Below are 17,182 nucleotides of genomic sequence, written 5' to 3' on the forward strand. Positions count from 1 at the left end.
ACTCAACGTGCTACCTCTGCTTCGTACGTCATATGTGCCAAACATGTTCTATATATATTTTTTTAAGGCCTCAGTGTACAATCTCTAAATACAATACGTACGCATTGCTTCATAAATATGATTAAGATAAATAAGATAAAAGGTGTACACTTGCACACAAGAGCTGTTGGTACATATTCTGCTAGAGGTTAGTGAAATAATTTTCTTTAAAGAATTCTAAAAACAAATTAGCAACATATCCTAAAGGGGTAGTTATTTATTTACACCTTGACTGTTTCCATTTTCACAAGCACCAAATGGTTTATCTAATCGATTCCTTAACTTAGACTGACTTGCCATATTTGGTGTTATCCATATTTAACTTTTGCATTGCTGGCACAGCAAATGCAATATAAAAACCAGGGGCAGGAGGGGAGACCTTTGCATTCAGACGACCAGCCAAGTTTGCGTTTGTGGTGAGATGGTCATTCATTTCTTTGCAGGGAGTGTGCAGTGATTAGATTAGGTTAGAGAACCATGGCATGTCTTTCTGTAAAATATTACTCTAGACATTTTGCATAGAAAACTATTCAGACAAAGAAATTAAGTGTAATTTAGTTTTTCAAGTTGAACGTAATTAAAATGAAAATATTTAAGATATATGTTGCTAATAGTTTATAATAAATCTTTAATCACAGCTTTCATTTTCAAAATCTTCATATTACAGGGTAAAGGGAATTCCTCAGTACTTGTGGAAGATTGGAAAGGTAATTGATGTTAATGTCTGTAAATACAAGGATAAAAAGGATATTGTGTTTGGATTAACTGTAAGTAACCGTAATTATAGGGATTATAGGGAGAAAAAAAAGCCACACAAATGTTATAAGAGTAATTTTTTCTTGTGATCTTTAAATTCCAGAAGTAAGCCGCCACCATGAGTACGGATGCAGAGATGGCCATTTATGGCAAGGCTGCCATTTACCTTCGTAAGCCTGAGAAAGAGAGAATTGAGGCTCAGAGCAAACCATTTGATGCCAAGTCTGCCTGCTATGTGGCTGATGCCAAAGAGTTGTACCTCAAGGGAACAATCAAGAGCAAAGACGGTGGCAAAGCCACAGTGATTTTGCTTGACACTAAGGAGGTACATTTTAAAAGATGCTCATATTGCACAAAGTCCTACATATTTTTTGTCTATCTATTATCTGATTGATCATATTTATAGGAGAGAACAGTAAAGGAGGATGATGTCTACCCAATGAATCCTCCCAAGTATGACAAGATTGAGGACATGGCCATGATGACCCATCTCAATGAAGCCACTGTGCTGTATAACCTCAAAGAGCGTTATGCTGCATGGATGATCTACGTAAGTTCTGAAAACAACAAACAAAAGCATTTAAGTAATTTGTGTTTGTGTTGTTGCAATCTGACCACTTCTCTGCTCATTTCAGACCTACTCTGGACTCTTCTGCGCAACTGTGAACCCCTACAAGTGGCTCCCAGTGTATGACGCAGAAGTGGTGTCTGCCTACAGAGGCAAAAAGCGTATGGAGGCCCCACCCCACATCTTCTCTGTCTCTGACAACGCCTATCAGTTCATGCTGACTGGTAAGATCGGATTTAGGAGATCTGAATTAAATTTAAGTTAAAATTCACATTCATAGTTTTTTATAAAACACTTGCTAAAACATCATTACCCTTTGAATTAACAGACAGAGAGAACCAGTCTGTCCTGATTACGTAAGTATCAAACCTTCAATTAGAGTTGTTGAGAGCAGTTAACTTTTCCTTTTGAGGAACTTCCACATGTCTTATCATCTTCTGTCTTCTGATCTTTTATAAACCAGTGGAGAATCTGGTGCTGGAAAGACTGTGAACACCAAACGTGTCATCCAGTATTTTGCCACAGTTGCAGTGTCAGGTGGTGACAAGAAGAAAGAAAGTTCTGGCAAAATCCAGGTATGAGATATAAAACTACATACATATTATTTTGAACGATGGTGATTTACACTCATCTCACATGATATGTGAATTTGTGAAATGTCAATAAATAGTGTTTAGTCATTAAATAGAAAATAAATGAAAATAACTGAAAACCCTTCAAACATCACAGGGGTCTCTTGAGGACCAGATCATTGCTGCCAACCCTCTGCTTGAGGCTTATGGTAATGCCAAGACTGTGAGAAATGACAACTCCTCTCGCTTTGTAAGTTCACTATACTTCTTTTTTACATGTAGTTTTATTAGTCAGTTATGTTGGATTTTCATATAACAAGATTTTGTTTTATTGTTATCGTCATTAATAATAATAATAATTTGTTATTTTGTTTTAAACAGGGTAAATTCATCAGAATTCACTTCGGTACAACTGGAAAACTGGCTAGTGCTGACATTGAGACATGTAGGTGGACACAATTTCATTGATCCATCCTCAACATCTGTCTTTATCTGTCACTCTTCAGATGATTGTGATTCAAGTACATTCTCTCAACAGATCTGCTGGAGAAGTCTAGAGTGTCATTCCAGCTTCCAGATGAGAGAGGCTACCACATCTTCTTTCAGATGATGACCAACCATAGGCCTGAGATTGTTGGTAGGTGCACATATTTTATTAATTCAATGTTTCAGATAATATTGTAAGATGCTCTTTCCTAAATGCTGTGTACTTTACAGAAATGTCGCTCCTCACCACCAACCCCTATGACTTCCCCATGTGCAGTCAGGGTCAGATCGCAGTGGCCAGCATTGATGATAAAGAGGAGCTGGATGCGACCGATGTGAGTCATTGCTGTTTAAATATTGGCATATTCTATTTAAATATGGCACAAAAGACCCTGGAGCTCATTCTTCTTTGTAATTTTACAGAGTGCTATTGACATTTTGGGCTTTACTAATGAAGAGAAAGTGGGCATCTACAAGTTCACTGGAGCTGTGCTTCATCATGGCAACATGAAGTTCAAGCAGAAGCAGCGTGAGGAGCAGGCTGAGCCTGATGGCACAGAGGGTGAGACTGCATTGCACTAATGTGTGTCATAACATGCATTGGTTTGAATGGAGAGATCCTTATTTCTATTTTCACAAAAAAGTTTATTTCTATTTTCTCAAAGATCCTGAACTATAAAAAGGTTTTAGTTTTCAAGGAAACTTTTTTTTTAATTGCAGAGGCTGACAAAATAGCCTACCTTCTGGGTTTAAACTCTGCTGATATGCTGAAGGCTTTGTGCTACCCCAGAGTCAAGGTCGGAAATGAGTTTGTGACCAAAGGCCAGACCGTGCCACAGGTATAGTAACATTTCCAGCATGCCATGTGTTTAACCTAAAATTCTGGCTAATTATTGCAGAAGCAGAATAAAATATCCACTCCATTCTAATTACAGGTGTACAACTCTGTTAGCGCCTTGGCTAAATCTATCTATGAGAGGATGTTTTTGTGGATGGTCATTCGTATCAACCAGATGTTGGACACAAAACAACAAAGAAACTTCTTCATTGGTGTGCTGGATATTGCTGGCTTTGAGATCTTTGATGTAAGAATGAATCTTTTATCTCTCTTTTTAATGGCACATTGAGTGATATTCAGAAGTCAGTAAATGGTTCTGTTTCTTCTTCCAGTACAACAGCATGGAGCAGCTGTGTATCAACTTCACAAATGAGAAACTGCAACAGTTTTTCAACCACCACATGTTTGTGCTGGAGCAAGAGGAGTACAAGAAGGAGGGCATTATTTGGGAGTTCATTGACTTTGGCATGGACTTGGCCGCTTGCATTGAGCTTATTGAGAAGGTTTTTGCCAGTTTTTGAACTTATTCATTTCGATGGTCCATTCTCAAAATCTTACATTTTTAGTAATTAAATAACATTCTTTTATAAACAGCCCATGGGTATCTTCTCCATCCTTGAAGAGGAGTGCATGTTCCCCAAGGCCACAGACACTTCCTTCAAGAACAAGCTATATGATCAGCATCTTGGCAAGAACAATGCTTTCCAGAAACCAAAGCCTGCCAAAGGCAAGGCTGAAGCCCACTTCTCCCTGGTTCACTACGCTGGGACTGTGGACTACAACATTTCTGGCTGGTTGGACAAGAACAAGGATCCACTGAATGAGTCTGTTCTGCAGCTGTACCAGAAGTCTTCTGTCAAACTGCTGGCTACTCTCTACCCACCTGTTGTTGAGGGTAAAAAACTGAAGTGTTAACATGATTATGTACATTTTACCAAGCTTTGATTCAGTTTTGCACTCTTTTCTTGTTATTACTTTAAATGTGTTATTTTGTCTCTTTATCTGAATAGAGAGTGGTGGCGGCAAGAAGGGAGGCAAGAAAAAGGGTGGCTCCATGCAGACTGTGTCTTCTCAGTTCAGAGTATGTGTTTGTTAAAGAGCAAATGTGAATAATGATGCAAATTGAAAGCAGGGACTGTACATGAGCTTCTTGACTATAGGTCAGAAAAATAATACATCAACAACTGAAAGAATGTAAGAAAGAATGCTAAATCTTTTCATGATTAAACAGGAGAACTTGGGCAAGCTCATGACAAACTTGAGGAGCACCCACCCTCACTTTGTGCGTTGTCTGATTCCCAATGAGTCCAAGACTCCAGGTAAAGTAAAGCAATGAAGGGAAAAATAACGTTAAAAATAACGTTAATTTACTAAGTTTATTATGTAAACTGTTCGTTATAGGTCTCATGGAGAACTTCCTGGTTATCCACCAGCTGAGGTGTAACGGTGTTCTGGAGGGTATCAGAATCTGCAGAAAAGGTTTTCCCAGCAGAATCCTCTATGGTGACTTCAAACAGAGGTAAATAAGACCATATGACAATGTAAATTCCTGTAGGAACCTCTTTATTAGAAGAAATAAAGCATTTTAATAAATCTTCCATAGATACAAGGTGCTGAATGCCAGTGTTATCCCAGAGGGACAGTTTATGGATAACAAAAAGGCCAGTGAGAAGCTCCTGGGATCCATCGACGTTAATCATGACGAATACAGATTTGGAACCACAAAGGTTAATATTCAGCTTACAACTTTCAAAGATTCAGTGATTATGATCATTTAACCTATACAGGTAAATCAATATATTTTGATATAATCAATACATGAATTACATGAATTCAGGTGTTCTTCAAAGCTGGTCTTCTGGGTGTTCTTGAGGAGATGCGTGATGAGAAACTGGCTACTCTGGTCACAATGACTCAGGCTCTCTGCCGTGGTTATCTGATGAGGAGGGAGTTTGTGAAGATGATGGAAAGGAGGTGAGTATTGCATGAATAAAGGTGATATCAACAATAACTGTACAAACGGTATACAATGACACTGGTTATGTCTTTAATGATGAATTATTCACAGGGAGTCCATTTATACCATCCAATACAACATCCGCTCATTCATGAATGTCAAACACTGGCCATGGATGAAGGTTTATTACAAGATTAAGCCTCTGCTGAAGAGTGCCGAGACTGAGAAGGAGCTGGCAACCATGAAAGAGGACTTTGCAAAATGCAAAGAAGATCTTGCCAAGGCTGAAGCCAAAAAGAAGGACCTTGAAGAGAAGATGGTAGCACTGCTGCAAGAGAAAAATGATCTGCAGCTGCAAGTAGCATCTGTGAGTATATTTTATAATTAACTGAATACTGGCTCCATTAAAAATGAGCAAGGTTGTTTCCAATCAAATAGAAATCTATTTTACTAACAGGAATCTGAGAATCTCTCAGATGCTGAGGAGAGGTGTGAGGGTTTGATCAAAAGCAAAATCCAGCTTGAAGCTAAACTCAAGGAGACAACTGAGAGACTGGAGGATGAGGAAGAAATCAATGCTGAACTGACAGCCAAGAAGAGGAAACTGGAGGATGAGTGCTCTGAGCTGAAGAAAGACATTGATGACCTGGAGCTCACCTTGGCTAAAGTAGAGAAGGAGAAACATGCCACTGAGAATAAGGTTGGAGATTGAGTTGGTTTAAGATTAGACTTAATCTCTGTCTTATATGTTGATATGGGAAATACATTGTAAAATATAAGCTTATTTGAAACAAAAAAACACACACAGGTCAAGAACTTGACTGAGGAAATGGCAGCTCAGGATGAGAGCATTGCCAAGCTTACGAAGGAGAAGAAAGCCCTCCAAGAGGCACATCAGCAGACACTGGATGATCTTCAGGCCGAGGAGGACAAAGTCAACACCCTGACCAAATCCAAGACAAAGCTTGAGCAGCAAGTTGATGATGTGTGTTTCTATTTAAATATGTAATTATTTCATTAAATCAACTATCTTTTTTTTTCTTTGATCAAAAATGATATATTGTATAAATCATTGTCCTGTAGCTTGAGGGTTCTCTTGAACAAGAGAAGAAGCTCCGCATGGACCTGGAGAGAGCCAAGAGAAAGCTTGAAGGAGACCTGAAATTAGCCCAAGAATCTATCATGGACCTGGAAAATGACAAGCAGCAATCTGAGGAGAAAATAAAAAAGTAATTAAAGCATGCATCTTTTAAAAACATTTAAAAAACGTTATTGTTGTGTTATTGTTTTTACAAACTACTAATTGTTGAACACCCTCAGGAAAGATTTTGAAACAAGTCAGCTGCTCAGCAAGATAGAAGATGAACAATCTTTGGGTGCTCAACTCCAAAAGAAGATCAAGGAGCTTCAGGTATTTTTTTTTTTTTTAAATGCTGTTAAAAGTAAAGGTAAAATAAAGACTAATAAGATTTAATGAATTACTTTCCACCATAGGCTCGTATTGAGGAACTGGAGGAAGAGATCGAGGCTGAGCGCGCTGCTCGTGCCAAGATTGAGAAGCAGAGAGCTGATCTCTCCAGGGAACTTGAGGAGATCAGTGAGAGGCTTGAGGAGGCTGGAGGAGCCACTGCTGCTCAGATCGAGATGAATAAGAAGCGTGAAGCTGAATTCCAGAAGCTGCGTCGTGATCTTGAAGAGTCCACCCTCCAGCATGAAGCTACTGCTGCGGCCCTCCGCAAGAAGCAGGCAGACAGTGTGGCCGAGCTGGGAGAGCAAATCGACAACCTGCAGCGTGTCAAGCAGAAGCTTGAGAAAGAGAAGAGTGAATACAAAATGGAGATTGATGATCTTTCCAGCAACATGGAGGCTGTTGCCAAAGCAAAGGTTTGAGAACTGTTCCTAAAATGATTTTAAGGAAATATATCAACATGGTTAAGATTCTTCAAAACAAGTCAAATGTGTTTACAGGCTAATCTTGAGAAGATGTGCCGCACACTTGAGGACCAACTTAGTGAAATTAAGTCCAAGAATGACGAGAACCTTCGCCAGATAAATGACCTCAGTGCTCAAAGAGCAAGACTTCAAACTGAAAATGGTAAATAATGGCACAATATCTCAAAAATATCAAACAAAATAATACAGCATTTTATTTTCTCCTCTAATAAATCCAGATAAACAATTAGTAATGTAAATCATCCTCCATGTAATATGGTCACATGATCCTTTGACCTCAGTCTCAATGCTCATTTATTATCTTTTTAATAAAATAAATGAAGTGAAGTGACATGAAGGCCAAGTATGGTAACACGTACTCAGAATTAGTCCGCTGCATTTAACCCATCCAAGTTAGTGCTCACACATTAGGAGCGATGAGTAGTGAAAACATCAGCAATACACATACCCGGAGCAGTGAGCAGCCATTCACTGTGGCGCCCCGGGAACAATTGACTAGAGGCATTAGTTAGGTGCTTTGCTCAAGGGCACCTCAGTTGTTTCCTGGTGAAGAATTAAACTGTTTTGAGAATCAAACCCGTGACCTTTGGGTTAAAAGTAAGAATCTCAGATTATTAGGTCACAACTGCATCATATGATGATGTAATAAATTTCCCCAGCCTAATTGTGTGGCAAATGCTTTTCTAAAATTATTAAATGGTTTATTTTGAATTGAACTGACATAGTGAAAATTTCAACAGGTGAATTTGGCCGTCAGCTGGAGGAGAAGGAGGCTCTGGTTTCTCAGCTCACCAGAGGCAAACAAGCTTTCACTCAGCAAATCGAGGAGCTTAAGAGGCATATTGAAGAGGAGGTTAAGGTAATACATTTACATTTACATTTACATTTAGTCATTTAGCAGACGCTTTTATCCAAAGCGACTTACATCTGAGGACTAATGCAAGCGAGTCATCGTGAAGAGGGAAGAACGACGCAAGAAGTGCTCAAAATACAAAGTTCAGGCATTGCTCAGAGTAGCAAAAGCCAGACAAGGGAAGATTTAAAAGGGAAAGAATTTTATTTTTATTTTTATGTTAAGTACTCACGGAAGAGATGAGTTTTCAGTTGGCTTTTGAATGCTGTCAGGGATTCTGCATTACGGACGAGGGTGGGGAGATCATTCCACCAGCATGGAACCGTGAATCAGAATGTTCTGGAGAGTGATTTAGTGCCTCGCTGTGATGGCACCACGAGCCGTCGCTCCTTGGCCGATCGTAGGCTTCTGGTGGGGACGTAGACTTGTAGTAGGGAGTGAAAGTAGGACGGAGCTGAGTCTGTGGTAGATTTGTAAGTAAGCGTCAAAGCTTTGAATTTGATGCGAGCAGCGAGTGGTAGCCAATGCAGTGAGATGAACAGAGGAGTGACGTGAGCCCTTTTGGGCTCGTTGAAGACAAGGCGGGCTGCAGCATTCTGGATCATTTGTAGAGGTTTAGTAACACCTGATGGAAGTCCAGCTAGATGAGCATTGCAGTAATCAAGCCTAGAAATAACCAGGGCCTGGACGAGAAGTTGTGTTGCATGCTCAGTTAGGAAATGCCTGATCTTCCTGATGTTATACATTGCAAACCTGCATGATCGAGCTATCTTTGTAATGTGGTCTGTGAAGGTCAGCTGGTCATCAAATATTACTCCAAGATTTCTGACCGACCTTGATGGGGTGATTGAGGATGACTCTAGCTGGATAGTGAAGTCGTGCTGTAGAGACAGCTTTGCAGGGAGGACGAGAAGCTCAGTCTTTGCCAGGTTGAGCTGCAGGTGATGTTCCTTCATCCATGCCGAGATGTCCGCCAGACAGCTTGAGATACGTGTAGCTACTGTGGGATCATCTGGTTGAAATGAGAGGTAGAGCTGGGTGTCATCAGCATAGCAATGGTAAGAGAAACCATGTGCCTGTATGATGGGTCCCAATGATGTGGTGTAGATGGAGAAGAGGAGCGGTCCAAGAACTGAACCCTGAGGAACCCCTGTGTTCAGTTGATGTGCTTTGGATACCTCGCCTCTCCATGTAACCCTGAAGGACCTACCTGTGAGATAGGACTCAAACCAGTGGAGGGAAGTTCCTTTGATGCCCAGTGATGAGTGGGTGGACAGAAGGATCTGATGATTCACAGTGTCGAGGGCAGCAGAAAGATCCAGCAGAATGAGAACTGAAGATTTGGAAGCAGCTTTTGCGATCCGCAGGGCTTATGTGACCGAAAGTAGTGCAGTCTCGGTTGAATGGCCTTTCTTGAAGCCAGATTGGTTGACATCTAGCTGGTTGGTCAGAGACAGGAAAGATGACACTTGGTTGAAAGCAACTCGTTCAAGTGTTTTCTCAATGAATGGTAGGAGAGAGACAGGTCTGTAATTCTCTAAAAGTGATGTGTCTAATGTTGTTTTTTTAAGCAGTGGAGTTACCCGAGCCTGCTTGAATGCTGTAGGGAAAATGCCAGTGTGGAGGGATGAGTTGATGATGTGTGTGAGTGCTGGTAGAAGTGTGGGAGAGATGGCTTGTAGAAGGTGTGAGGAGATGGGGTCTAGAGTGCAGGTGGTAGGATGACTGGAGAGGAGAAGTTTAGATACTTCTTCCTCGGTTAGCGGAGAGAAGGTAAAGAGAAGGTTTCTGTTAGTGGGAGAGGATGGTTTGGGTTCCTGTGTGTGTGGAGTTGAGATCTGACTGCTGATAGAGGTTGTTTTGTAGGTGAAGAAGTTAGCAAAGTCATCAGCAGTTAAAGAGGAGGTGGGTGATGGTGGAGGTGGACAGAGGAGAGAGTTAAATGTCTTGAAAAGTGTTCGTGTGTTAGAGGCGCTGTTGATCTTGCTGTGGAAATATGAAGATTTTGCAGCGTGAACATCAGCAGAAAAGGAAGAGAGCAGAGATTGATACATACTCAGGTCAGACGTGTCTTTTGATTTGCGCCATTTCCTCTCCATTGCCCTGAGTTTGGTCCGGTGTTCACGAAGAACCTCAGATAACCAGGGGTTAGAGGGAGTAGCGCGTGCTGGCCTGGAGGAGAGAGGGCAGATATTGTCTAAAGAAGAAGTTAAAGTGTAGCATGAGGTATCTGTTGCGGTATTCACATCTAGAGATGAGAATTGTGAGGGTGAGGGAAGTGAAGATGACACAGCAGAGGAAAGATGGGAAGGAGAAAGTGAGCACAGGTTACGTCTGAAAGTAACTGGTAGGGGAGTTGGTGGAGCATGGGTAGTGAGTTGTAGATTGAAAGTAATGAGGAAATGATCTGAAACATGGAGAGGTTTCACCAAAATGTTGTCTGTGATGCAGTTGCGTGTGTAAACCAGGTCCAGTTGGTTACCTGACTTGTGTGTACCTGTGGTGATGAGCCGTTTGAGATCAAATGAGGCTAGAAGAGAGATGAAGTCTGTTGCATATGCCTTTTCTATATTAATGTTGAAATCACCAAAGACTACGAGTGGGGTGCCATCCTCAGGGAAGGAGGACAGCAGCACATCCAGCTCCTCAACAAAGCTTCCCAGTTGACCTGGGGGGCGATAAATAACTACAATATGGATCCTAATGGGAGTTGTAAGTGTAATTGCATGATATTCAAACGAGTTGTTATTGCATAGAGAAGAGAGAGTTGAGTATATCCAGTTGTTAGAAATGAGAAGACCAGTACCCCCACCCCTCCCAGACTGGCGAGGGGTGTGGGAGAAAGAGAAGTTGTTAGAGAGAGCAGCAGGGGTTGCTGAGTCTTCTGAATGGATCCAGGTTTCAGTCAAGCTCAATATATTAAGAGTAGAATGAGATGCAAAGGCTGGAATGAAGTCAGCCTTATTGACTGCTGACTGACAATTCCATAGACCCATAGAAAGAGAGAGAGGTGTGTATGTGGATAAGAGAATGGGACGCAGATTAGCAGTATTGCGCTGCCTTCTGTGCGTGATGAGTGCACGTTGTCGAGAGACAACAGGAATGTATTGAAAGCACATGTTGTGAAAGGGAAATACGATAGAAGTGGGAAAGGAAAAGGAGAGAAGACGATACTTAAGTGCCTTGCCGGAGTCCTTGCTCGGTGGAGTCGCACAGGTAGAGTCGATGGTCTTTACCCGAGTCGGTCTTCACACGAGGAGGCTGAACGCTTCCGCTGGCGCTTCCGCGACAGCGCGCACACTACATAGATATAATGCGTACTTGTGGTAGATACTACACTGAAACAACAGGAGAACTGGATATTCAGAAAAACGACTTTCGCGCTCTTGTCTTGTTCACGGACTTACCGCTTGTCCTGGCCTTGTTCTTGTGGTAGATACTAAACTGAAACAACAGGAGAACTGGATATTCAGAAAAACGACTTGCGCGCTCTTGTCTTTTTCACGGACTGACCGCTTGTCCTGCATAATTAATAATACAGCATAATTAATACATGCAATACTTGTCAATTACTTTACTGTGTAGAGAAAAGCTAATATTATGTGACTTTGTCTCCTAGGCTAAGAACGCACTGGCCCATGCTGTGCAATCAGCCCGTCATGACTGTGACCTGCTCCGTGAGCAGTTTGAGGAAGAGCAGGAGGCAAAGGCTGAGCTGCAGAGGGGAATGTCAAAGGCCAACAGTGAGGTTGCTCAGTGGAGAACCAAATATGAAACTGATGCCATCCAGCGCACTGAGGAGCTTGAAGAGTCCAAGTATGTATATTATTGTATAATATTTCCTAATTTCACAGCTATTTTATAGATTAGAATTCAAAATAATATGTATTCCTTAAAAGGAAGAAGCTGGCTCAGCGTCTGCAAGAGGCAGAGGAACAAATTGAGGCTGTGAACTCCAAATGTGCATCTCTGGAGAAGACTAAACAGAGACTCCAGGGTGAGGTGGAGGACCTCATGATTGACGTGGAGAGGGCCAATGGTTTGGCTGCTAATCTTGACAAGAAACAGAGGAACTTTGACAAGGTAAAAAAAAATAGTCTTTGTGTGATATGATATTAACTTCTAAAAGTAGACTCGGCTTGTTCAGCATGCTACGAGTTAAATTAACCTGATCCTGAAATATCTCCACCAAAGGTCCTGGCAGAATGGAAGCAGAAATATGAGGAAGGTCAGGCAGAGCTGGAAGGTGCCCAGAAAGAGGCTCGTTCACTCAGCACTGAACTGTTCAAGATGAAGAACTCCTATGAGGAGAGCCTGGATCAGCTGGAGACCCTCAAGAGAGAGAACAAGAATCTGCAGCGTAAGAATGAAACCATTAAATTAGAAAAGACTTCAATGTTCTAATTCTAAATGAGCTTTAAAAAGTAAACAGGTTATTATGAATGCAGATAAAAAAATGTAAATAAAAAAAATATTTCTATAGAGGAGATTTCAGATCTGACAGAGCAGATAGGTGAGACTGGTAAGAGCATCCATGAGCTGGAAAAGGCCAAGAAGACAGTGGAGACTGAGAAGGCAGAGATTCAGACCGCCCTGGAGGAGGCTGAAGTGAGTATCTGAAGATCAATATGGAAATCTTGCTAGAACCATCAAACTGTGTTGTTAATGAATAATTTTATTCTGATATTTAAATGTTGCTTTATTTGTCATAGGGTACACTGGAGCATGAGGAGTCCAAGATTCTTCGTGTTCAGCTTGAGCTAAACCAGATAAAGGGAGAGGTTGACAGGAAGCTCGCAGAGAAGGATGAGGAGATGGAGCAGATCAAGAGGAACAGCCAGAGAGTCATTGAATCCATGCAGGGTACCCTGGACTCTGAAGTCAGGAGCAGGAATGATGCCTTGAGAATCAAGAAGAAAATGGAGGGAGACCTTAATGAGATGGAGATTCAGCTGAGCCACGCCAATCGCCAGGCTGCTGAGGCCCAGAAACAGCTCAGGAACGTTCAGGGACAACTCAAGGTATTTGACTTCTGTTCGACTTTGGGATGTATTAATATGTTTGTATAATCTAACTTTTGTTAGGTTAAGGTCAGCAGAAAGCACATTGAAAGCTTATTCTAAAGCTAATGTTATGTTCAGGATGCCCAACTGCACCTTGATGATGCCCAGAGAGGACAGGAAGACATGAAAGAGCAGGTGGCCATGGTGGAGCGCAGAAACACTCTAATGCAGTCTGAGATTGAGGAGCTGAGAGCTGCTCTGGAGCAGACAGAGAGAGGCCGCAAAGTGGCTGAACAAGAGCTGGTGGATATCAGTGAGCGTGTTGGGCTGCTGCACTCTCAGGTAAGGGCATTTTTTTTACAGTGAAATGAAGGAAAATGAGAGCAACATTTAAAGTGTCCAAACTGTTGCTTTATATTTTGTAGAACACAAGTCTCCTGAACACCAAGAAGAAGCTTGAGGCTGACCTTGTTCAGGTCCAGAGTGAAGTTGATGACACAGTACAGGAAGCCAGAAATGCAGAGGAGAAAGCCAAGAAGGCCATCACTGATGTGAGCAACAGTAGCTGCCAAATGTTTAAAAAGACACTTGTGTACTCGAAAAAAAATTGGATTTAATGACTTTCTGTATTAATGCAAAAGGCTGCAATGATGGCAGAAGAGCTGAAGAAGGAGCAGGACACCAGTTCTCACCTTGAGAGGATGAAGAAGAATCTGGAGGTCACAGTGAAGGACCTGCAGCACCGTCTGGATGAGGCTGAGAATCTGGCCATGAAGGGAGGAAAGAAACAACTCCAGAAACTGGAGTCAAGAGTAAGATTGCCTTTATTCTGATGTTTGCCTCTATTCTGATGTTCACAGTCTTTATGTGGACAGTGTGAAGTGTCTTGGCATCTTTAAAAAAGAATTTTTGACTGAAATTATTTTAATAATATCTCCCACTAACTATAGGTCCGTGAGCTTGAGGCTGAAGTTGAGGCTGAGCAGAGACGTGGAGCTGATGCTGTGAAAGGTGTCCGCAAATATGAGAGGAGAGTCAAGGAGCTCACCTACCAGGTAAAAAAAATGAGTGGTAAAATTCAGGTCACTATAACCTGATTATGTTGTAGTCTGATCTTTGTTTATTATCTGCAGACTGAGGAGGATAAGAAGAACCTCAACAGACTGCAGGATCTGGTTGACAAGCTTCAGCTGAAGGTCAAGGCTTACAAGAGACAGGCTGAAGAAGCTGTGAGTATCTCATTTGAGAACTGTAAACACCTTGTAAACATATTAAGTACCTGATCTAATCATATGTGACTTTGCAGGATGAACAAGCAAACACCCACCTATCCAAGTTGAGGAAGGTGCAGCATGAGCTGGAGGAGGCTGAGGAGCGTGCGGACATTGCTGAGTCTCAGGTCAACAAGCTCAGAGTCAAGAGCCGTGATGCTGGAAAGGTAATTTTTCTCAAATGATTTTTCAAACATACTTACATTTTAAAGCTTTTTTTTTTTACCATAAATTGTTCCACTTTATGGTTGTGCCGATATTTTTTTGTACCTTTTTTTTCCAGAGCAAAGAGGCAGCAGAGTGAAAATCTTCACATTCACTGTCACAAGCTCCCATTTGTCTCTGAAAACGTGCAATTGCTCAATAAAACATTATATTTATCAACCTCTTTTATTTCCATTGCTTTTTTTGTCATTCTCTTCTCCATACATCCTGATGGATTTTTTTCATGTGTATTACATTATTATACAACTTGAATTATTTCTTACCACTGAATTGCACAGTGCAGAGGTGGACATCCTCCTTTGTATTTTAGTTAGTAAACAAACACATTTGGGTTACAAATACTAACATTATGTTTTGTTCAATTATGTCCGATCTTTCTATTGTGAATTACTTTAAATTGTATAATCTCTCAAATTTAGACTGATATGAAACTCTTCTTGGTTCCCTGGTTTAATATTTTTTTTTCCCATCCTTGAAACGTTGGAGTTATAACATTCTAGAATCTAGGTCAAATATAACATTCTAGAATCTAGGCCAAATATTGTTATCTTCCTTTTTAAATAACTATAGTCCACTTTATTTGAGCCAAAAAAGTATATTTTTATTTTTTGTCTAAAGTCTAAAAAGTCTAAAAATAAAATGTACAGTTTTGAAAGTTCAGATTACTGCATATTCACAACATGTAAAAACTTTGTTTACAGGCAAATTAAAAATTATGAGACTTCTAATGAATTATTAAACTAAAAATTATGTAGTTTAATTAGTACGACCAAAGACTTTTTGACAATATGAGTCAGTTTATTTCATGATATGTATATATATATGTATTAGGGATGTAACAGTTCACAAATTTCATAGTTCGGATTGATACAACACAGTGGTGTCACGGTTCGGTACGTTTTCGATACAGCAAAAGGAAAGAAATGCCAGAGAAATTTCATTGATTTCCTTGATAAAATTATTATTAAAACTAACATCATAAAGTATGATCTTTTTTTACTTTGAGTAATGATGGAGCTACCTGACCCATCTTTTGGGGTGTCTTAGGTAGCATATACAACAAAAACAGCTCTTTAGTCAAAAAAAGGAAGTGTGATATTGTAGTAGTTATAAACAAATACAAATAAAAAACAATTTAGTTTTTTATATGGAACTCAGTGTGCTTTTACTCGTTTCTTTTTCCACCCGAAAGATGAGAATGTCCACTAAATGCTGTGGGGATAGTTTGTAGCGTGTGTGTTTCTCCTTGTTTTCGTCTAGTTACAGTTATTGACACACTGTGGTGATGTCGGCGTAAATGAGTTGACATGTTTGAAGTATTCCCACAGGTGTAGCCTATTGTCATATACAGTGCTCCAGACTTTTGAAAATTTTAGGTGGACAAGCAGAAAATTTAGGGGCACAGCTTAAATCAACCTGCAGCGCAGTTATTCAAATTTTTTGACATTTTGACTTTATTACTGACAAATGCCTTGGTAATAAATATACTTACAGAAATTACAATGTGCAATTTTATTTTAAGTTTGCAAGGCTCCAGATTAACATTTGAGGGCAGCATTTTTATTCATAATGTCAAAATGATAATTCAAAAGCAAAACGATTAAAAAAAATTTTTGGAGTGGAAATGCCAGCCACCTACTGGTTACAATCTTTTACAAACTGGATACAAGCCTAACCCTTTTTTTTTTTTTTTTTTTAATAAGTGAGTTTTCCCATATCTTGAAACTTTTAGTTTTATAAATGGGGATAATCTTTGAAGGATGAACAAATAATGTTTAGCCATCATATTAAAAATAACATTTAAATATGATAATATTTAAGTTTTAAAGTGCTTGAAAAATATATGTGACGTTCTTGAAAGCATTTTACTATTTCTGCCAAAATTCTATGGTTACAGTTAGTGTTACTACATTAAATCCATGGTGAATGTTGCTGATTTGAGGCCTTAAAGCCTATAACTAGTTCATTCATGGCACAATGTTTATCCTGGTTTCCACGTCAGCGCCATTAGATCTAATAGAGATCTACAGATAATGACGGAGAAATTTGAATGTTTCTCACTAGATCTCACAGCAGTGTTACTTCTGTGGCAAATTCAAATGCTTTCTTTTCTGGATCTCATAACGCTGTGTAGTAACAGTGTCGCTTGATCAAGATCGGCTCGCTCTGCACTGACATTGATGGTCCAAACTGATAAACGGTCCGTGAAGCACAAATGAGTAGCAGAGTTTCGTGCTGCTTTCATTACGTTTACCAGTTGATGTTGGGCAACGTTGTGGTGGTCACTCCAGCGTGACTGCTAACAAAAATGTTGTTGCACCGGAAGGAACAATGGTCCAATGAATCGTTCGGTTTGTAATGTGTACCGAACCAAAAGCCTCCTATTGAATGGTTAAAAGCCTGTTGAATTGTACTACTTGAAAAAAATATGCATCGCATTAAATTTGCAGTACGGAGTTTTGAGAAAACGTTGACTTAGCCTGAAAATTTGAAGAAGCACAACTTACAGGTCCAACCCCCTTGCTCTCTGCTGCGCTACAGCCCTCCCTCCACAGCTCCTCCCCCACAGCGGAGCCTGCCATGCATGAACGCGCAGGCTAGTAAGCAGGGCCACTGATGAGGGGGCGGCTTATAAAAAGTTATGGAACATTCTCTAATAGG

The 17,182-nt window shown here is 40.4% G+C and overlaps 1 protein-coding gene across 2 annotated transcripts; it reads left to right on the forward strand.

Annotated features, from left to right (window-relative positions):
* The first annotated feature begins 422 nt into the window (after positions 1-422).
* LOC143748600 (myosin heavy chain, fast skeletal muscle-like) lies at positions 423-14,684 on the forward strand. Of its 2 annotated transcripts, none has more exons than XM_077240646.1 (41): positions 423-505; positions 707-746; positions 899-1,120; positions 1,202-1,345; positions 1,431-1,587; positions 1,692-1,719; positions 1,827-1,938; positions 2,093-2,185; positions 2,317-2,380; positions 2,474-2,572; positions 2,653-2,756; positions 2,845-2,983; positions 3,142-3,260; positions 3,357-3,506; positions 3,592-3,762; positions 3,854-4,154; positions 4,270-4,340; positions 4,491-4,578; positions 4,661-4,778; positions 4,863-4,986; positions 5,097-5,233; positions 5,328-5,583; positions 5,674-5,916; positions 6,025-6,201; positions 6,300-6,445; positions 6,537-6,627; positions 6,711-7,100; positions 7,185-7,311; positions 7,910-8,028; positions 11,642-11,838; positions 11,922-12,105; positions 12,217-12,382; positions 12,506-12,630; positions 12,735-13,043; positions 13,164-13,367; positions 13,451-13,576; positions 13,667-13,837; positions 13,976-14,080; positions 14,159-14,254; positions 14,332-14,463; positions 14,580-14,684. In XM_077240646.1, the coding sequence occupies exons 3-41, from the start codon at positions 914-916 to the stop codon at positions 14,598-14,600; spliced, it is 5,811 nt and encodes a 1,936-aa protein (XP_077096761.1). In that variant the 5' UTR covers positions 423-505; positions 707-746; positions 899-913; the 3' UTR covers positions 14,601-14,684. The 2 variants fall into 2 exon arrangements, with proteins under 2 accessions (XP_077096761.1, XP_077096760.1); XM_077240645.1 differs by having other exon boundaries at positions 423-455.
* Positions 14,685-17,182: the final 2,498 nt, after the last annotated feature.

Source organism: Siphateles boraxobius, unplaced genomic scaffold (assembly GCF_051911475.1).
Source record: "Siphateles boraxobius isolate OS27281-9 unplaced genomic scaffold, OSU_SipBor_1 24, whole genome shotgun sequence".
Taxonomy (NCBI): domain Eukaryota; kingdom Metazoa; phylum Chordata; class Actinopteri; order Cypriniformes; family Leuciscidae; genus Siphateles; species Siphateles boraxobius.

What these genes read in the sequence shown, in the direction of transcription:
- LOC143748600 (XM_077240646.1), top strand. Translation starts at nt 914, where the DNA reads ATGAGTACGGATGCAGAGATGGCCATTTATGGCAAGGCTGCCATTTAC. An exon ending in AACCAGTCTGTCCTGATTAC is followed by an intron (nt 1,720 to 1,826) that starts GTAAGTATCAAA and finishes TTTATAAACCAG; the next exon opens with TGGAGAATCTGGTGCTGGAA. An exon ending in TTGGGCTGCTGCACTCTCAG is followed by an intron (nt 13,368 to 13,450) that starts GTAAGGGCATTT and finishes TATATTTTGTAG; the next exon opens with AACACAAGTCTCCTGAACAC.